The sequence below is a fragment of the Eumetopias jubatus genome, unplaced genomic scaffold (assembly GCF_037043125.1).
Source record: "Eumetopias jubatus isolate StellerSeaLion01/CBP00866 unplaced genomic scaffold, mEumJub1_p1.0 scaffold_5, whole genome shotgun sequence".
In the NCBI taxonomy this organism is placed as follows: domain Eukaryota; kingdom Metazoa; phylum Chordata; class Mammalia; order Carnivora; family Otariidae; genus Eumetopias; species Eumetopias jubatus.
In genome coordinates this window covers 40,515,485-40,537,549 of record NW_028274811.1, presented here as the reverse complement: position 1 = coordinate 40,537,549, position 22,065 = coordinate 40,515,485, and the positions used below count along the sequence as shown (strand labels likewise).

General features: G+C 38.2%; 1 protein-coding gene across 1 annotated transcript; it reads right to left on the bottom strand.

Moving 5' to 3' along the window:
- Positions 1-418: 418 nt before the first annotated feature.
- On the bottom strand, positions 419-12,066 carry LOC114220993 (serine peptidase inhibitor Kazal type 6). Its single transcript, XM_088023636.1, has 5 exons — positions 12,009-12,066; positions 9,316-9,338; positions 4,309-4,383; positions 1,590-1,705; positions 419-464 (listed from the first exon to the last, which is right to left on the bottom strand). The coding sequence occupies exons 1-5, from the start codon at positions 12,064-12,066 to the stop codon at positions 419-421; spliced, it is 318 nt and encodes a 105-aa protein (XP_087879762.1).
- Between the last annotated feature and the right edge of the window lie 9,999 nt (positions 12,067-22,065).

Sequence of the window (22,065 nt, the reverse complement as noted above, 5' to 3'; positions counted from 1 at the left end):
TTTAAATAATAGGTACTGTAAAATAATTGTAAACATAATGTATTGTCACATTGTTAAAAATCCCTCATCATCTACATGCAACTCCAAGAATAGGAAAGGGGAAGGGGTTTTCCCAAGATCCCAGTGACTGCTTGGTTGATTTAGATCCAAAAAACAGGTCTTTTTATCCAAGTTTATGCCAGGTCAATTATTCCATAATGTATCCGTATGTCTTCTTGATCTCAAAGTAAAAACACAAGCAATGCTTCTACAGAATTTACTTTATTAACAAGCAAATCCAGGGAAATAGATATAAACTGAACTACCCAAGAGCCAGGCAGAGTAGAAGGCGTACCTTTATAAATTTAAAGGCTCCATTAGAGAAAAATAGAAGTGAGAAAAGAAGTGGCTGGAAGTCAGCACAGACACTGCACAAAATTCAGCATTTTCCTTGATGCTTTAGGTTGATCTTCCCACCACTTTTCCTGTAAAAGAGAAAGACAAATATATGCTCAGTGTAATATTGTTATTATTCATTACAAAGGTTGGAAAAAGGTTCGACTACGCAGAGTCCCTGCAATCATTTGATTCTACAGGTATCCATATTTATGATTTGGCAGAGGTTAATTAAATGTACTCAGAGATGACATTGGGACAAATTACAGAAAACATGAATTTTAAATAAATTTCAGATTTTTACCCAGGCTTGACCTCTTGGTTTCAATTGTTCATTCTCTGAGAGGAAATATGCATACAAACAGAAAAGGTTAAAGTGACGGGAGAGATAATGGCAAAGGTACTCTAGTGTCATAGTCCTCATAGAAGATGTAAGAGGTTGAACCAAATATTCAGGTATTTGGCATTTTATAGCAGGCTATATATTCAGTCCTTCTCAGTAATGTGTCCATTAAATTAAATCTCTGTTTACCCTACTGCCGTTTTTCTCTGAGAAAGTTTGGTATTAATTAATCAGATATGTTACATAAGCAAGTAGGCACATATTAATTTATTAATTTCATTCCATGTGCCTGGCTCTGTTATTGTTAATAGGTAGTTATATAATCCCTGTGCTTAGGCATTCTACAGTGAAGTTCAGTGAAATTAAGACATTCACAGAAAACTCTCATACCAGAAAATGGCGAGGAGTGAGAGACTTTTATCTGGCTTTAACAAGGGTTATAATTTCCTTGGTTTTAGGGCAATCAATTAGACTAAAAGATTGGTTGAATAAATTTTTATTAATTATAAACGGATCCCTTGGGAAGGTCACAGTTTGTTGGCTAAAGTCGATAGCATCTGTTCTGTTCCTTATAAACGTGTAAATTCAATACATATGGGTCCTTGATGCAATCTTCTTAGTATACTATGTAAAGGTTGACTAGTCTGCATTCTAAAGGATAATCTTTTCCTCTATTCTTTGTTGAACGGCTCTTTTTCATCAAAATAAAAGAGGAATGAATAGAAATTGTTACCTTAGTAACATATAATTTGGTATAAAAGAAAATGTCTGAAAATAATTTGGATAGAATAATATTTTTATTGATGATAAATTTTCTCCAAGATAAATTTTCTCTTTTCATGTTTCTGATTTTGATGAGTATGATACTTACACCATCGCCTTACAGAAGGCACACTTATTGCCATATGTCTGGCCGTCAGAGCCACAGTGGGGGTTAGATTCCCGTGTGCAGTAGACCTTGGGATCCCGGAACTCACCACAGTCAATCTACCAACGTAAGCACGGTGACATTGACATTAGTGAATTCTAGTCTATGGAGCTATCCCTCAGAACAGAAGCTTCAGACAGCAAGCTTACACACACACACACACACACACACACACACACACACACACACACGCACTCCCAATGTAAAGCTTCCTGAAATAGAAAAATAGCTTTCCTTATCTGCTTAACCAGAACTTATTAAATGTAAATGAGACTCTTTCTTTGAGACACAGGAAGCCCATTTCTGTAGTTATGGTATTCAGGAGTAAGTTAATGATGTAAGGCAGATGCTTACTTCTTATATAAGGAGTGAGGTAAATGCTGTAGGTATGACTTTTTGCTCCAACACTTAATTATTCGGAGAGTAGTTTTTCGACTTTAAATGCTGCTTGCTTTTTCCTTTCTTTCTCTTCCTTTCCTTGTCTTCCTTCTCTCCTTCCCTCCTCCCTCTCTTCTTTTTTCTTTCTCTTTCTTTCTTTCTTTCTTTCTTTCTTTCTTTCTTTCTTTCTTTCTTTCTTTCTCTTTCTTTCTCTCTCTCTCTTTCTTTCTTTCTTTCTTTCTTTCTTTCTTTCTTTCTTTCTTTCTTTCTTTCTTTCTTTCTTCTTTCCCCTCTCTCTCTCTTTTTCTTTCTTTCTTTGTATTAATTTAACTCTAATTGCAGTCCTTCTGCCTTGTTCTATAAAGATATGAATGATTCTTGCATGGGGTTCCCATATGTTATCTGATGGCTTGTTAGTTTTCCCTGTTGGCTGCTATATCCATTTATTATCTCTTGAAAACAACGGTCTAATGTCTTTATTATTAACTTACTCTGTCTTGAAGTCTATTTGTACAATTTGAACTTTTGTGCCTACTATCAAAACATAGTAATAGCTGCCTAAGTTGCTCTATTTAGAAGGATTCTGAGGGTGCATCCAACCCTGGTGAGAACACATACTATGACTAATTAGTAATTATCATCATGGGTTCTGTAGAAGGGATAGTAGTACCTATGCACTAATATTTCTCCTTAGTTTTAGCGGTCTCTCAGAAGTAGTCTAGAGTTTTCAATTCAGTGTCAACTGAGTAATATTTGGTGTGCAAATGGCATTTGAGTCATTTTATTCCACAGTACAGGCAATATGTAATAGGTAAAACTGAACTCCTCCAAATGTCAGTTGTGTGGGCTGAAGTAACATTTAAACATGAACACAGGTACCATACTTTACTCCATCTTAGTTCCATTAAAACAGCACTGTCTTATGTTTATTAATTGAGTCATAATATTTAAGCTACTATTATATGGATTATGTGACTTGAGTCTCACAGTAACCCTGAGATATACAGTGAACGATGTTATATTAACTAGTTTACAGATGTGAATAGTGATCCTCAGGAAAATTATGTGGCTTACCAATGCCACACAACCAGATGTCACTGAGACCAGTGCTTAAACATATTCCTTCTTATTGCTGGTCTAGAATTTCCAACAATCTACTATGGCAGATTTCCAACACGTCCTCACTGAGAGAAATAAAGATCAACTGTCACTATGCACCCTTGACCACACTTACAGTCACGACATGGAGACTTCATTAAAATACCTTATTAGAGAAATGTATGGGCATAGGTGAGATGAATTATTTGTTTAAGATATTAGTAAACCATTATATATTGATAAAGCCCTCTAATGGTTTGTATGGAGAAACACTCAACAAAAGAATCACACTGCTGAGTTTAAAAATATTATCACATGTAACAGGTTTAAGGCACCTGAGACTATTAAATATAGATGTTTGTTGAAATTTGGCACTTGTACTGTTGAGGTTGGGCAGTATGGTACTTATCAGAGATCTCAGGGCATGGCTCCTCGAAGATAGGCTTCTCATAGTCCCACTTAAAGTTCTACTTTTCCCCAAAGCTCTTAAAGAACTTCATCCTCTCATACTACCTCCCAGACAGTAATCTTTCCTTTAGGTCTCCAAACAGAAAAAAGGCTGGAAAATATTTGGGGCCTTATAAATCATAGGATAATTTTCTCAAAAGCTAATGTATTTTATACTTAAGTCATTGATGTACACATTTGCAGCTTTGTGCTTGAGTCAAGAAAGGATTGTAAACGCCAGAATCATCTCTGATATTTTCATTTATTCCACAAACAGCCAATGGGTAACTACTATTTGGAGGACACAGTGCTGGGCTCTGGTGATACAGAGAGAAATCAGTTATAAACAATATAAGCTCACCATCTCATCTGCATGAGGGAAGCAGAGAAAATGTAGATAACTGGGACGCCTGGGTGGCTCAGTTAAGTGTCTGCTTTTAGCTCAGGTCATGATCCCAGATTCCTGGGATCAAGCCTGTGTCGGGCTCCCTGCTCAGCGGGGAGTCTGCTTCTCCCTCTGCCTGCTGCTCCCCCTGCTTGTGCCCTCTCTCTTTCTGACAAATAAATAAATAAAATCTTAAAAAAAAAAACACACAGATAACCATAGCACGATGTGTGGTCAATGCCACAGTGGGCCAGGCATGGGCATTGTGGAAGCTGAAGACAGGGCATCTTGGTCAGAGATACATGTGTCTCTACAGTCAGGTCAGTGAGAAAAAGAAAAAACAAAGTCTCTTACATGAGAGAGACACCTCCTTAAGACACCTTTCCCTGGCAGTTGGCCCTCTGGTCTTGCCATCCAGCCTCTTTTGTCCTTCAGAAAGCGATACGAAAGAGGCAGTTGGGGAGGGTTTGCTGTTGAGAGCGTCTAGATGCCACCCCCTCCCCAAGCCCACTTTTCCCCTTCCACTGTCCCCTGGGAATGACCTGGAAGAATACAAGATTTCAACAATGAAAACCCAATCAAATGGCCTATGAACAGACTTCCTCAGAACATAGACACACTTCGCGCTTTCCGATTGTTCTGGCCTCCAGTGATCCCTGAAGGGAGCCAGGGAATCCTGTTACAGAATTTGTTCTGCTACACACCATTGGCTAGTTGTGTCATCTTGGGCAAAGTACTCAGAGATTCAGTTTGCTTACTAGAGACTTGGAAAAAATAACAGTTTCCATGCTTCATTCTGAGCATTGTTATGAGGATCAGAGGTGGTCAAGAGGAATTGTAGAAAGTCAGGGTAGAATATTTGAAACAGCCCTGGGCAAGGATGTGGAAAATAAGCTTCTGATGGCAGGCCTGCTTCAACTGCACCATTGGACTAGACAGTCTCTGAGGACCCTTCCACCTTTGATGGTTTAAGTCTGAGCAGTGAGTGACTCTCTCAATAAAGTGGCTTAAATAAAGCTAAGTCCTTAGATCTTCAATTGGGTGGGAGAAATAACAACTTTTGCCCAAGTGCTTCCTCTTTTATATCTAGAAGCTCCTCTTCACTCAGTGTGTGAGAAATTTTAGCATGGTGACTGCGGACAGAAAAGGACAACTCCCCGAGAGCCCCGGAGGACAGGGAAGGTGAATGATGCCTTTGCAGGGACAGCCAGAAATCCCTTCTGGGAAACAAAGAGCAAGGCAGGGGCATAGCAGGGCTAGGACTAGGAAGAGACCAGGGCTCTCACAACTGGAGGAGAAGTGGGCTATGATTTCTGAATGTCATACCTTTCTTGTGCCTAAATGTCCTCTCCCCTTTTACTATACATGGAACCCAAACAACCGGCTGCTCAGTGGAAGTCAAAGCAGGTCTAGACTAAGGGGATGGTAGGATTGTTTCCTCCTCTTTGAAAGTTTCCCCTATGAGGGATTTAGGAAACCCAAGAGAGCTGAAATTCTCCCCTCCCTGAATTGTTTAGAATCCCCTACTGCTCTGTCATGTTGGGGCACTGTAGATGGAATCAGACAGACCTGGCTCTGAATTTTGCTTCTTTCACTGATTAGCTACATTACCTTGTGCAAAAACTTGACTGTTCTGAGATTAAGTTTCTTCATCTTTAACGGGGCTGGTAATGCCCATCTTCTGGGGTTATCGTAGTGATAAATCCTTTGAAAACACTTCGTAAATCTCCAAGTATGTGCAAGATTGCTATTATGAATATTAACAATAAATTAAATCACAATCTACAATTTTTGGAGCCCATTATTTTTATCCTATTTTAGTGAATTTGTTGGTGTTTTTAAAAAATTGGTGTTGGATTTAATAAGCACCTCCATTTATATCCTGAGTTCAGCTTCTGAAGACCATGTTTAGGCACTTGGGTGCCAGTGTTTAGTATCAGCCCGACCTCTTGTGGTTCTTCAAAGAACTGTGCCTTCTAAAATACTCTGGAATAGAGTGACACTTTTAGTACCCAAATCAGTGTTTTTTGCTAATGGGCACTACCAAATTATTTAACTTGTCTGGAAAATGAGCTTGTATGGTTACTCAATCAACTAAAGAGTCAGGATCATTGATATTTTACTCTAGCATTTTAGTTCTACAAATAAAGCCAATGAAAATTTGCAAACACACACAATCACACCCATACACCTTAGAGTGTAGGACTTCATCTATTCTCCCCTTTACTGAAAAATACTAGTTTAGGCACCCCTAAACTACTGTTTTCATTATAGTACTTCTTTGCTTAAGAACTGAGGATAGTAAACACTAACATGTGTTTATTTGCTCAGAAAATTATGATGCTCAATATGCATTCACGTGCCCTGCAAAACGGCTTCCCGTTGCTGATCAGAAGTAGCATGGAAGGGCTCAGTCGGTTGAGCGGTTGAGTGTCAGACTCTTGATTTCAGCTCAGGTCATGATCTCAGGGTTTTGAGATCGAGCCCCGCATTGGGCGCCGTGCTGGGTGTGGAGCCTGCTTAAGATTCACTCTCCCTTTCCTTGTACCCCTCCCCCCCATAAAAAGAAGCAGCATGGAGCCACAGATGGTCACTCAATGTGGAGTTGGGCATCCTGAGATGGTGACTGCACAGCTTTACTGCTGTTGGTAACCTTGAGTGAGGTAAGTCCTCTTTCTGAAGCCTGAGTTTCCCTATCTGTAGTTAAAGTATAGATGCTGGTTAACACTGCCAAGTTATATTTAGGTAACCTGTCAGTATCTTAATTATAAGTTAAAGCAAGCTAATTAGAAAAATGAACAGCCCCAAACATATTTTAGCCATGGAGCATTGTTTTACTAATTATACTAAAATTTACCATGCTTTTATCTTAAAATGCTAACAAAAATAAACATAGATATTTCAAAATTATTGTAAAAGAAAATGGTTGACAATTATTTATTTTTGAGCAGTTTGTTATGTTAATTCCAATCTGGAATATTAATTTAAACAGCTCCCTAAGGATATGGTTCCCAAATACCCAGCCTGGTAAGGAAATAAAAACAAAGTAGTGAGTGGTTCTAAAAGTAAAATGTATTCTGTTCAAAAAAACCATCCTTGTTTTGAGATTATGTCTTTCAAGCATTTTGGTATTATACTATAATTTCTTTAATGAAGGCTGATGATGGTAAATAGTAGTTTTATTTTTAATTATTATTATTAGATTTTTATTTTTATGTTATTTAATATTCCTACTTGGCAAATTAAGGAGTTGGCAGCTTATCAGTCACTCATATTTACAGGGAAAATTTTACAGGACTACGAATTCCCAAAGTCCAGGAACATGCTTTTTGTTTAGTTTGAACACTCTTTTTGAAAGAACATGAAACTTTTACAAATCAATAATTTAAGCTGCTCATTCTAATTTCCCCTCAGGTGCTCCATCATGGAGAGACTTCCTGGCATGAGAATATTGACTTTGGTGTTAAGAGAAAATTTGCTCTCCCTTTTGTCCTGGCTGGATCAGACTTGAGCAGACATGCTCCCAAGGTTAGTTTCAATTTCTGCTTGTCGTTGGGACTGCCATCATCCTTCCAGACACACAGAAGAGAAACGTCACCTTTGTGCCATCTGAATGGTGGCTCCCTCCTGGCCCTTGATATTTGAGTGCAAAAGAGATAGCAGTCTTGGCCAGGCAGGCTTTGTTCATACGAATCCAGATACCTAAGGCCAGAACAGGGCTCTGGAGATGCTTGAATCTGTATTTTCATCTTAGAGATGTGGAAACAAAGGCAAAGAGAAGGGAAGAGACACCCTTCAGATCACACAGCCAGCAAGGATTTGAACAAGGACTCATCTATACTGTCTTGAGGGTGTTTGAGTGCTCCAAAGTCGGTGCTTTCCAGCATCAGATAAATACCAAGAACGTAGGATCAGAACTCCTCAGCTGTGTGATTATTACTCAGTAAGCCTGGCATGGTGCCTGGGGATCTGCATATTGAGGAAGCAGCCCCCAGGATCCTCAGGCAAGCAGACTCTAAGACTTGGGTCCGTCTATAGGAATAGAACCAGTAAATAGCAGATTTTAACGAACCCTAGAAATCGCTAAAAATCCAAGCTGGAATTCCACGCTGAAAAAAGAAAAGCAACTTGTGTGTTAATGAGAAAACTGGGGTTAAATTCCATTTATTTTGAATCTCTGTGTAATGGCCTTATCATATTTTACTACCTAAAGGGATATGGAATGTTTGTCTGGATCTTATGTCCTTTCTCTGTTTGTTTTGATATTTAACATAGATTATGCTACCATATACATTTAAACATAAGAATAAATCCATTTTAAGGTGTATAATTACATATAGCGATACAAACACACGTGTGCGTACACTAAAACACAAGTGTACATGCACACGTGTACATACACACACACACAACACACTGGCAGTTCATTCTAAGGTATCATCCATTGTAAGATGCATCTCAATTTCTGAGATGCTAAAATTTGAAAAAAAAAAGTTTTATGCAAGTGGTAGGTATACTAGCGTTGGAAAATATTTTTTAGCTCCTTTGCCAACTCCAATCAGTTGGCAGTAGTGTCTGGGAATTTTTGATGCCAAAAGTTCTTGAGCACAACGAAGCTAACCAAGAACCAAGGCCAAAGTCAAGTGAACACATTCAGTATAGACACAAGAGCAGGGTTGGCAGAACAAACACCACTTATTTGTGTTGTCTTTTGGTAGAACAAGAGACTGGAAAAAAGGTGGTGGATTAATTTGGAAAAAAAAAATCAGCCAAATAAAGAATTTAACTTGTGCCTATTCCAATTTTTAACCCCAATTGTATTTAATTTCTAGTGAATCTCTTTGTACATACTCAGTGCAACACACTGAACAAGCTTGCTCTCTAAGCAGAAAATAAGAGCCTCTGGCCTAATATCTCCTTTAGAAGCTGCTCATGATTGATCACTAAGTTATCCTTCTATGGTTTACCAAATGCTCCCACAGAGATTATGTAACTTAAATCTAATTCTATGAGGTGAATAATATTATTGTTTTTCTATAGTTATGGAAATTACAGCTCAGAAAAGCTGAGTAACTTGCCCAAGATCACACAGTGAAATCAGAGACTAAGCATTAGTGTGATGACAGATTTGTCCTATTTTAACTTACACTCATTTCACTTTAACAAAATCTGAGAATAGGCGTTTAGGGTCTTTAAAACTGTAAACAGTATATTCAATGAGATGGTGTAGTTAAAAAAATGAATTACTTCTGATTTCTGCATTTGGGCCGCATGTTCCTTGTTTCTGCTCTTTTACCCATAGGCAAACCTCTAGCCAAACGCCACCCAGGTCTGAAGAATAGGTAAAAAATATACACTGACCTGTCTTCCTTGACTGAAGACACCTGAAAAGAAAGCACAAAATCCAAACAATGTAGTCTTTGAATGTGTAAAAAGCAGGATTTGTGAAATTAGGACACCCTCGAGCTTTTCTCATACCTTTTCTTGATTCTTGGTCACCTGAACAAGTCATGGTATGGTAGTTTTATTGTTTACACCTGTTCACTTCTCAGGGTGCAGCAGACACTTCAAAAGTGATATAAGTACATGGACCACAATGGGTAATATTTCTTGGAGGTTTGGGGGGAAGTTAGAGGAAATAGTTTAAGGATCTGGAGATTCATGTGACAGTCCTGGTTGAGTCACGAATTTACTATGGGAATGACCTTGTCATCTCTGGCTTCAAGATAGAGAAGTTGGGTTGGAAAGTTTCCTCTTACTTTGACAGTCCAGGGTTCAGCGCATGCAAACCCTCCCCAAAGCCTTTGTCCCAGGCAGCTGGGGAAGACAGTACGTTTGTTGTTTGTTCTTTGAGCCCCAGATTGCTCTTCTGCCCTTTATACTCAACCAGCTTTGGAGACTTGGCCCAAATATAGACTCGTAAGGACAAACTCATTCTTGTTTTTTGTGATTTATTTCTCCTGCTACATCTTTCTAAATTCCTGAAAGAAAAGTCCACAAATACAGTCTTGCTTCTCTCTCTCTCCTTCCATCTTTAGGATTATGTGTGTGATTTTAAGTTGTGGCTAATTAGCTCAGTGGTTTAAAATACTGATATAATAGGGTGCCTGGGTGGCACAGATGTTTAAGTGTCTGCCTTTGGCTCAGGTCATGATCCCGGGGTCCTGGGATTGAGTCCTGCATCAGGCTCCCTGCTCCTTGGGGAGCCTGCTTCTCCCTCTGCCTCTGCCTCTCTCTCTCTCTCGTGAATAAATAAATAAAAATCTTAAAAAAACAAAAAAACTCTGATATCTTTCTTTTAAAAAAATAAATAAAATACTGATATAATAAAGGTCTTGGGTTGAATTCTAGTATGAGCTGTTGAATCTTGATCTGGCCATAACTGCAGAATTCCTAAAGCCAACAACACTTCTCACGTGTAAGCCCAAGGGCACTTTGTTGACAGAATTGCATGAGTGCAGTCCTTCTCAAGTGCTGGCCTGCACTTGCAGGAGAACACCTGGAAATACCTCAAGTGTATTCTCTATTCAAGGGGAAAGGAGAAACAAGGCTTTAAATTTAAAAGGAAGTTAATGAACATCTGCTGTAGTGATTGCCCACCTTACTGCAGCCACGTGGCTGGTTATTACATGGGAGCTATGCTTGTGGTGAGCACAGCAGAACGTACATACTAGGTGAATCACTATGTTGTACACCTGAAACTAATGTAACACTCCATGTCAACTATAGTTCAATAAAAAAAGGAGGATTTCTCCACTAAAACAACAACAACAAAAGCACAATTTCAACAACAACCAAAAAATAAAGATTCTTAGGACAGTCGCTCGAAAATTCCATTCTATAAGATCAAATAGGACCTGGGGCACCTGGGTGGCTCAGTCGGTTAAGCATCTCTTAGTTTTGGTTCATGATCTCAGGATCATGAGGCTGAGCCCCACCTAGGGTTCCACACTCAGTGGGGAGTTTCCTTGAGACTCTCTCTCTGCCCAACCCTCCCCTCAGCCCACCTTGCCTCACACTCTCACATGCACTCTCTCTCTCAAATAAAAAAATAAAATCTTAAAAAAAAATCTCTGATAGCAGCAAACTTCCAACTACTTTTGTTGCAAGTGCTGTATCAGACATGGAAGTTCCCAGGATGCAATCTCATTTCTGGCAATCTACAGATGAGAGAAGATCTCGAAATGCTGTGCTATTTCTCCAGGTGACACAGGTCATTAGTGGAAGAGGTGGGCCTAGGTGCTGGGTCCAGAGTCTCTAGCATGTGCTTTGTCCACTGCAACAGCAAAGAGTAGAATAATAAAGAAGGAAAGAAATAGGTACAGTGAAACTGTTCATTCATATGATCCTGTGATGAAAAATATCAGATTGAACTGTATTATCCTTTAAACAACCCGAATTGATAGAATATATGACTCTTGCTCATTAAAGTGGCCAAAGATATTCCCTTGCTTGAAGAATTAATTCACCACCAGCATATACATTTTGGCATTTTAAGATTCCATAACTTTCCGGAAGCATTCTCCGAGTTGCCTTCTTCCTCCTTGTTTCAATTTCAGTTATTTAAATTCCAATTATAAGAATAATGAGGACAGGAAATCTTTCTTTTGTCTTGGAAGCCAAACTACCAGTTACAACAATTACTCATCCTCCAGACTAGTTCTGTGGAACAAACATCTGTAATATCCAGAAGTCCTGAATTCAAATTCTAAATTCTACTTCCTCGTTACAAGTCCTTTGGCAATTTTAAGTTCTTTATGCTACAGTTTTTTTTATATGTACAGTATAAACATGAATACCTTGCCGTGTGTATTGGAGATGATGCAGAAAAGCCCTCAGGACATGCCTAGAATATAGTATATGCTCAACAAAACATTATTTTTATCATTACTATCACCATTCTCATCATCACAATCATTATCACCATTACAATGATCTCAGAATTGGCCTTTAATGTCAATTGTTAGGATTTTGAAATATGGTAGATAAATACCCTTATTTCCAGTTCAGTATGAATACTGGATTTTAATTTTAAGAAAAAAAAATGAACTTACCCGAGAAAATGCTGAAAAGAGCCAGAGAGAGGAGCAGAAACACCCTCAATACTCTCATGGTGCCAGTTAGCTCACTCAGATCAAGGCTCCTTTGTCTAGCTCAGCTTCTGTGTCAAGACACTTCCCAGGGTACTAAAACACACACTGAGACAAATATATGTAGACATGATCAAGGGAGCTGGGATCTCCACCTACTTTATAAATCACATTCTAAAACCATATGCAAATTTGCACAATTTAGGCATTTATTGGGACCTCTTACCAACTTAAAGAAATGCTTCATGCTCTCCATCATTCTTAAAAATTAGAACAATTATGTGAGTCGCACCTTAGATCTTATTAATTGAGGATGTCATTTTCTACCTGTAGTTTACGTTTTCCTAACAACCAATATATCCTCCCTACTCTTCCCTCTAAGGTTTTGCTACATTAAAGGGATGATTCACTGGTGGAGCCCGCTTGATGCCTAGGTCTCTTTCAGACAGGTCCTGCATGTATGTGGTCCAGATGAGTAACCACAGGGGAATGGAATCTAGGGTGTAACTTGCATTTTCAAAGTCCACGTCATCCAAGGTGTACCCCAAAGAAATAGGTATTCTACATTGTCACCAGAACTGCATTAGCAAAAGCATTTTCTGGGGAGGAATCAGCCTGTTAATTTTAAAAATCATTACCATAGTCAAATGCCAGTGATTTTCAATTCTTCTTTTTAATTTATTTTTTTAATTATGTTCAGTTAGCCAACATATAGTATGTCATATGTGATTTTCAATTCTGAAGTCAAAATGAAGAAGGGAGTCAATGTATTTTTTTATTTGTAAAAATTATTTTTATCCATTCATTAATCGATGGTGTTGTATGGAAGTATTGAATCACTGTATTGTTCACCTAAAACTAATATTACATTGTATGTTAACTAATTGGAGCTTAAATAAAAAGCTAAAAAATTATTTTTAAAAGTTACTGAATTAAGGAATATTTAAAGTAAGGAATATGAACTATTTCCCTTTTCTCTGTAAACTAAAAAAATAGTTATAATAAAACTTTTTGTTTTAGCTCCTTGAAAATATACTGTTCATACACTTAGGTGAATCCCATTAACTATTATGGTCAATTCATTTGCAAGAGAGATCAAAGAGTGGGATGTCCATAGCTCTCTTTGTGGGAACAACAACAAAAATAAACAATGGTTATAGTGATAATGAGAAAGTCTGTCTCAAATCACAAACAGCTACGTAAAATACCATGAAGAAAAACAGCACTTTAAAGTGCTGGAAGAACATGCAAAATGTGTCCTATGTGGAACATAAAAAACAAAACAATTGAATATACAAACCAAAAGCAGAATCCCCAGGCCTATAAATACAGAGAACAAATTGATGGCTGTCAGTGGGAAGGCGGGTGAGGAGTTGAACAGAATGGGTGAAGGAGAGTGGGAGATACAGACTTCCAGTTATGGAAGAGGAAGTCACGGGATTAAAAGGCACAGCAGAGGGAATACCGTCAATGACATTGTAACAGCATTGTATGGTGACAGACACTGGTGGGGCGTATAGGGTAAGGTATAGAGAAGCCGAGTCACCGTTTTGCACACCCGAAACTAAGTAACACTGTCTGTCAATGATAGTCAAACAAAAAATTAAAAGAATAAAAAAATAAACACAAGTGATTAGTGTGTTTTATGTATAAATACCTCAGAAATTCTACTTCTAAACGATGGGCTTCCTTTTCGAGTAATCACTTTGAGAAAATATATACGTAGTTCAGATATTGTTCCTTTTATTTCAGGATATTTCTTTTCTTTTTGGAAATTGACATATTAATTTGATTCATCTCAGAATTTAGGATGTGTCTTCAGTCTTTGGAAATGGCAACTATATTGCATTGAATTTGGTAATCAAATAAAATACTGCTGTTTAATAAAAAATGAAGCTTGACTGTAATAAAAATAAGAATTAATTTCTTTTATTTACTTTTCTGACAGTTTTAAAAGATGTGAAATGAAGGGTAGAGGAGATGGGGGGATGAGGAGTACACATAGGAAAGAGAGGAAAGGACTAAGAAGGAAAAGCACCTGCTTGGTTTTCATTCTAGGGAGTATGGTGTAACACACACGTAGACACATACATGCTCACATATACATACTCTTGAAGTCCTCTGCAGAAAGTTGTGGGTCAGATGTCAAGTACTAAAAGTTTCAAAGACAACTAATGAACAACCTTAACAATTGTCTTTAAATTTTTCTTGAATGCTTCATGGGAAGAAATTCTGTGGCTTCCAAATATTCTTACCAATTAATATGTGCTCAGAAAATATTTGATATATAACTGAGATTGAATTATCTTTAACCAGCAAGAGCAATGTATTCCGCTATTATTGCGACATGAAGAAAAAAATAATAAAAATAAAATTTCATTCTTTGACACAGAAATCTTAGCTTATATAAAATTGAATCCACTCTACTCAGTATATTAGGTCCAAACTTCATTAATGTTTTATCAGAAGAAAATAAAAAATAGATTTTATAATTAATTGTGATCTTTAAGGACATTTACCTCAATCTCCCACTCAATACAAATCAAACTAATGTTCTCCTAAGAGAAGTACATAGTACTTTTATACTTACTGGTTCTGTGATGGATAGGAAAGAGATAGAGTTTGATTCCAGATAGACTTGGAATGTGCATTCCACTTCTGCCATGAACTGTATGATTTAAGGGATGTTAATTAACCTTTCTGAATCTTAATATTTTTTTTTTTTTGTCAGAGAGAGAGGGAGAGCACAAGGAGGGGGAGCGGCAGGCAGAGATAGAAGCAGGCAGAGGAGAAACAGGCTCCCCTCTGAGCAAGGAGCCTGATGTGGGACTCGATCCCAGGACCCTGGGATCATGACCTGAGCTGAAGGCAGATGCTAAACCAACTGAGCCACCCAGGTGTCCCTGAATCTTAATATTCTTAATAAGATGGCTTTCTGGGTTCTTTTCCAGCATCTTATACTTATTTCTTTCACTTTCTTGGCTCAGAAACAACTTTAGTGTTTTGTCAAAAACTTGCCTTCGGTCTCAAAATTGTTTAGGCTTGAGTCTGTCATCATATTAGCGATCCCTTTCAACCTTGTGTCAACTACAAATCTAGTAAATGTACTGTTGATCATCATCAATATCATTGACAAGTGTTGAACAAAACAGGGTTGAAGATATTTCACCAACTTATGTCCAAGGCTGCTCTATTTAAATCAATGTTCGTGTTTTTGGCATGGTAGCAATTTTTCACCCTTATGAAACACAGTGAGGCATATTGGGCATGACTTGCTTTTAAAGAATCTATGTACATTCCTGGTCATCCTCACCTTCTTTCCTAAATGCTCATATTATCGTATTTCCTGCTCCTCCCGTCGTAGATTCGGCACCCCTTTCAAAATAAGTTCTTCATGGTTTCTCATTTATTTGCATTATACTTGTATTTTCCTAACTTAAGTCATGATGTTGCTTTTGCCTGGGATGTTCTTTTCTCTAATTGCTACATGTCTAAATTCTACATATCATACAATGAGAAGTCCAAGTTATAATCTCTTAACAGAACATTTCTTTCTCTCTCTCTCTTTCTTTCTTTCTTTCTTTCTTTTTCTTTCTTTCTTTCTTTCTTTCTTTCTTTCTTTCTTTCTTTCTTTCTTTCTTTCTTTCTTTCTTTCTTTCTTTCTTTCTTTCTTTCTTTCTTTCTCTCTCTCTCTCTCTCTCTCCTTCCTTCCTTCCTTCCTTCCTTCCTTCCTTCCTTCCTTCCTTCTTTCTTTGTCTCCCTCTCTCTCTTTCTTTTTTAGAGGGAGAGAGCACAAGCAGGGAGGGGTAGAGGGAGAAGAACAGAGAGAATTCCAAGCAGGCTCTAAGCTCAGCACGAAACCTGACATGGGGCTGGATCTGATGACCCTGAGATCATGACCTGAGCCAAAATTGAGAGTCAGGCTCACAGACCTGAGCCACCCAGACGCCCCTCACAGAACATTTCTTAATCCTCTAAGGTAGGCATCCTAAACTGGTAGCATGAAGATTGGCTCTGACTTATTGATGTATTTTATTTGTATTTTCATTTGTATTTTAATGGTTTAAAAAACTTAAATTAATCCACAACTTTTAAAATATGAATTTCTAACAAAATGTTAAATACAAGATTTCTGAAACTTTTGGGGCCCTTCATTGCCAGGGCGAAAGTCAGCTGAAGTTTAGGGGTAACTGCTTCATTTGCACGTGTCATTGGTTCACTCATTTGCCTTACTTGTTGCTGGCCCTAGAAGGCTTTTGAGTTTGAGAATCATGTCCTTTGACTGTAATACTACTTATTCTTCTGAATTCTCTTGACATGTATCTTTACTTTTCTTGTGAAACTGTTCTACTTTGTAAAATTATGCCCATCTGACATCTCCTCTATTTGTCTAGATGTTCCTTGTGAACAGAATCTGTATCTTATTAGTCTTTTATCCTCCAAATCTTTGTCTTGTATTTAGCAATCACTCCGCATTTATTCAAAATACATATGAGATTTTTAAAAAATTAGCATTATATATTCATCGGAGATCATTAGTTACTTGTAGCCAACATTTTTCAAAATCTATTCTCTTGCTTCTTTTACACACGTAGGTATTTGCTGTCTAGTTTACTATGATTTCTTTCACTTCTTTGATTTCCTCTAGATATAGTTCAACAGGACTGTAAACCTCACTTGTAAACCCCTATATATTTACCTGCTTCCTAGCAAGATAGAGGGACTACATCCTAATACTCATTGACTCTCATGCAAGAACGCGTAGACTGCCAATCACATAATTGGGAGTCAGATGTTGTAACCTGCTGATCCTTGAGCGGCAATTGTCTCTCTATTCAATTCATATAATCGTCTCTAGTCACTGCCTTTGCTCCACCGTCCATACTCCCTTCATACCCCATTTCATTATGACCAAGGCTATTAGGTTTTTTTATATTACTTTAGCCCCAACAGAAATCAAACTAAGTTATCAAGTACACTTTTGGAAGTTGACTGTTGTCATGAATCTTAATATAGTATCAGGAAAATGTCCATTTCATTCAAAGATTTCTGTCTTCCTGATTTTCTTTCTTTTTCATGTTTTCGTGTATTTCTTCATGAATTCACCTTTACGGTTGAATTTTGCATGTGTTTTCATATTAAGCCTCCTCAAATGTCTTATTTTTAAACTTCAGTGTTATAGTTCCACATCAATTTGGATAAGGTTCAAGAAGAGATTACCACAGTGTAAACTTAGGAACACTATGAAAGGGTGACACTATTCCTTAGGCATCCTAAAAAAAGGTGAGGGTCACCTTGTTTCCTTCTTTGACAAGGTAACTAGACTGGTAGGTGTGGGTATAGAGTGGATGCAGTGGACTAAACAGTGGCAAGGCGTGGGACAGTCTCTCGGGCTGTAATTGTGAAGGGACAGAGAATTAGGAGCAGACTCCTTTAACTGGTTCAACAACCAAACAAAAAGATGCTGATGGATGAATTAACACACCTGGGAAGAATAGAGTGCTGTCCCAGTCAGTGCTTTCGTAACTGACTTCAATGAAGATGTAGAAAGCATGCTTTAAATATGAAGTTATCTATTATCCTCTCCTTTTGTGGTTCATTTCCTTGACATATAGAGAACGTGTCATCTTGTTCATTTTGGCTGGTCATCACTGCATCACCTTCACCCATTGTATCGAATTCATCAGTTAAAGTGTTCAAGGTGTCAGGGCTGGAGATCACCCCCTGTGATCATTCATCTCTTTCTTCTTAGAACTTCTATAAACTGTTCCACAGAAACCGGTACTGGATGGCTATGTTATGTTATTGACTGATGAGTCTTGCTCTGTAGCTTTATCTACAACACGAGATTATAATGATTTGAAAGCAAGACAGGGGTTCATCTTATTCTCTTTTAAATTCTCCTACTGATATTTTTTGAATGAAAAAGTACAAACAGTTTTCATCTCCACTTACATTCCTTACTTACTAATTTTTTGGTTCTTTTATCTAAATGGCCTCCTAATCTTCTCTGTCACTCTTTGAAGCTGAGTTTCCTCAATGGTTTCTATTGCGTTATCCCTGTATTCTAGGAGCTTACTTACAGTTTAGCAAGTAAGATACATACAATACAAGTATCGTGTAGTAACATTCTAGAAAATACCTTGTTTTTGAAGTGCCATGAATGCATAAAGATCTGATTAATTTTTCTAAGACAGTATCATCAGCTCATTAAAAAAAAAATACACTTGCACAACCGTGAGTCTTGAAGGATAATTAAGAGTTCTGGGGCAAAGTAAGACTGGGTGGGGGTTGGATGTTGAGAAGAAGAGGACACAGGGAGAGAGGTACAACTGAACTAAAACCCAGGCAAACAGACACAAGTGTGGGAAGACTATTGACTGTATGAACACCAAATACCTTTGCAGGCTGAAACACAGGCTACCTGATCAAGATGGTTGAAGAGCCCTGAAAACGGGCCAGGACCAAGTAGTTCCTGGAATGTCATGGTGTTTTCAGAGCATGCAGTGGCCCAAGGTGATTTAGAGCTAGCTCTGAATCAGACCGTAATAAAAATTCTTGCTGGCACACTGACTTTTCCTACCACCCTAAATTGAAATTCATTCACCCTCTGGAAAACAAGCTAGGGTGAATTGCACATTGGTAACAATGGAAAAAAAGAAATAGTTTCAGCCCAACTAAATGTCTGGCTGTGCCTGCTCCCTTTGAAGCTTAATTACAACCATCAGAAGAAGCTCCTTAAATGTTTGCTAACAGTACAATATGAGGGGAAAGTTCGCCAAAGTCTTAAAATCACAAGGAAGCAGTGCTGCCCTGGTCAGGTGATTTAGTTCAAACAAATAATTATTTGGTTTGCCCTAAATCGGGGGGAAAAGCCTCTGCAAGATTTTTATTTCTAAGTTCTACAATCCCATTATTTCTGCTATCTATGTTCTCTTCCAAGACTATCAATTCGGGGTGGGGGGCAGCTACCCTAGGGAAAAATAAGTGGGAGTGCCTCCCCATTGCTTAACAAAGCTTAGCCAATAAAATTAAAGAGCTTTTAGCTCAGGATGCAAGGTTCTTCTGTGATCTGGCGTATCTTCTGTCTCAATTTCATCTCCCAGTGTCTTTGCCAAATAGCAGAGGCTCAAACCACTAAAATCCTCAGTAATCTTCATTTTTCTCTTCCTATACTTTGCCCACTAATATTTTCTTTGCCTAAAACACATTGTTGCTACCTCTGCCTATCACAATCTGACTCAACTTTCTTTCTTTTTTTTAAGATTTTATTTATTTATTTTGAAAGAGAGAGAATGAGAGCACATGAGAGGCGGGAGGGTCAGAGGGAGAAGCAGACTCCCTGCTGAGCAGGGAGCCTGATGTGGGACTTGATCCAGGGACTCCAGGATCATGACCTGAGCCAAAGGCAGCTGCTTAACCAACTGAGCCACCCAGGTGCCCCGGAGACTCAACTTTCTCGACTAAGCTAAGGTAAGGCCCATTCTAAAATGTTTTCCGCAGTTGCCCAGGAAGGAATCAGTCTTTCTCTTCTAACTTATATTAAAATAGAAGCATTTCATTTATAATAAAAAGCATTTTACCTTTCATGGCCTATAGCACGTGGTAGAAGTCTTTATGGTAGTCTTTAAGGTAGAAGAACTACCTTACAGAAGTTATTCATTATTACTTAAGATACTATATAGCTTTTGAGAGTAGAGATTTATTTGACATATGCCTGTCAAAAATAGTAGGAACCATAAATAAGAGTTTAATAATAGTAAAAAAAATTAGGAGAAGCTAAATAACTATGTTGGGTGAAGAAGCAATGTTTGTATGATTCAATTTTCAAAAGCTAGATTTATTGTATTTGGTTACATTTCATATAGAGGGCTATGTGTTTGACTTGGGCTTGATGCTTGAGAATAAGAGAAATAATCTGTATCACTCAGATAGTACAACCCGATAACTCCCTTATCCTCATATCCTTGATGCAGGTAAATTTTGCACCATGCCTTTTATAACAAATTGTTTTATGTAAGATAATCCCAGTTGATATAACACATTACCTCTATGTAAATAATTTACACAAGAGGAAGTGCTTCTCAACTGTGTAATGTCCCGGTGACATCTGTTTCCAGACAGCTTTTCTCCAAGCAGTGATGAAGAGACCCAGTCTCCTTTCAATTTGGGTTTCCACATGTGGTTTAAATTTGCTATGCTCATTTTCATCAAGGTGGTAGGAAGAAGACAAATACTGTGGGGTGCTTGGGTGGCTCCGTTGGTTAAGCGTCTGACTCTTGATTTCAGCTCAGTTCATAATCTCTGGTCATGAGATGGAGCCCCAGGTCGGTCTCCATGCTCAGCGCAGAGTCTGCTTAAGGTTCTCTCTCCCTCTCCCTCTGCCCTGCCTACTCATGCTGTCTCTCTCTCTCCAAAATAAACACAGTCTTTTAAAAAAAAAAAAATATTGTGAAGGGTTCACACATGATTCTTCACCAACTTGGCTTAAAAGTGAAACATCACACACCATTGCTGAGAACTAGTCACATGATCACACTTACATGTAACAAGGGTGGAAAAACCAATTTCCTTGTTGGGCTTTTACTTCCTGGCAATGATTCTATATTCTATCGGTGGGGTATGAATTTTGTAGAGAACTTGTCCCCCTGGCTCCCAGATAACCATGCACACTCCTCTTCCCAATCTTAGGACATACACACTTGACTTCTCACGAGAGGCAATCCAAAGTGCTATCCAGTCACTGCAACCAGCAAAAAATCCTGATTTCTGAGAGTAGCTTTTTATGGCGACACATACATTGTAAGGAATGCTGCCAGCCCCTATTTCCTCTCCTATACTAATACATAATGGAGGAGCTTGCACAGGGTCACCACAATTCAGGCTCCCATTTGGAAAACAAGAGCGATGAGATACACAAGCCTATCACTGGAACACAGCACTGACAAAATCTGCTTCCCTGGGCTAGTGAAGTCTCCTGCTCTGGTAATGGGGCACGTTCTTTGATAATACTCTGATTTTATTACCTAGAGAATGTCCTTTTCCCTAGTTCTTTGCAGTTTCTGGCTCTGCCCTCTGATAGGATCTTATTTCCCTTTCTTCTTTCAAGGACCAATCTAAGATAGAGTTTGGAAACACATTTAACCCTGGGGCTACACTACTTTCAAACTACTTCATGGTCCAGTTCAGGGGCTTAAAGTTTATTTAAGGTAAGTGGTTTTTTATCTTGGCTTCTAGTTTCTCTGGCAAGAGAAAAGAAAAGAAAAGAAAAGAAAAAAGAAGAAGAAAAAAATGGTTTCTCCAGCAATACAAATCCTCAAAATTTAGAAGTTTCCTGAACTATTTCCTTTTACTTGTTTCCATTTGGGGGACTACATTCAAAATCCTTTCCTATTGCTGTAATTCTAAGGCCTACCTTAAAGTCTTTTCTTTCTTGATCTCCATTCTCTAGTTCTACATTTAAGGATGGAGTTTGTGGCCATCTGAAATAATGAGCGTAGGTGGGAAAGTAACATCTTTAATATGATCTTGGCAACAAACCTGAATGACTTTTTTCAATGGAGAAAATGCACGTGACTTTTGTTACTAATGGGTTTTTTCAGTCTGTTTCTTATGTTGAGAGGTCTAGAAGGCAAAAAGCTTTTTATTTTCCTCAGAAGGCTCACATATCTAGGTGTTCTCTATGTTCCCTTTAATTTCTACTAGTAAGTCTCCAAATACTTTTTTCAACTCACGTCTTTTTCATCATATGTTAAAATAAGAAAACAAAAACTGGGGGGCTCCTGGGTGGCTCAGTTAGTTAAGCATCCAACTCTTGGTTTCAATTAGGATCATGATCTCAGGGTCATGAGATCCAGCCCCGCATGGGTCTCCGTGCTCAGCATAGAGCCTGCTTGAGATTCTCTCTCTCCCTCTCCTTCTGCTCCTTCCCCTACCCACAGTCTCTTTCTCTCTCTCAAATAAAATAAATAAATAAAATCTTAAACAGAAAAAAAGAAAAGAAAAGAAAAACTGGAATATA

Excerpts from the sequence above, each read along its gene's own strand:
- LOC114220993 (XM_088023636.1), bottom strand. The coding sequence starts at position 12,066 with ATGAGAGTATTGAGGGTGTTTCTGCTCCTCTCTCTGGCTCTTTTCAGC. Across the intron at positions 9,339-12,008 it reads TCTTTTCAGCATTTTCTCGG|GTGTCTTCAGTCAAGGAAGA; the intron begins GTAAGTTCATTT and ends CTTTCTTTTCAG. Across the intron at positions 4,384-9,315 it reads TCTTCAGTCAAGGAAGACAG|GACAAAAGAGGCTGGATGGC; the intron begins GTCAGTGTATAT and ends CGCTTTCTGAAG.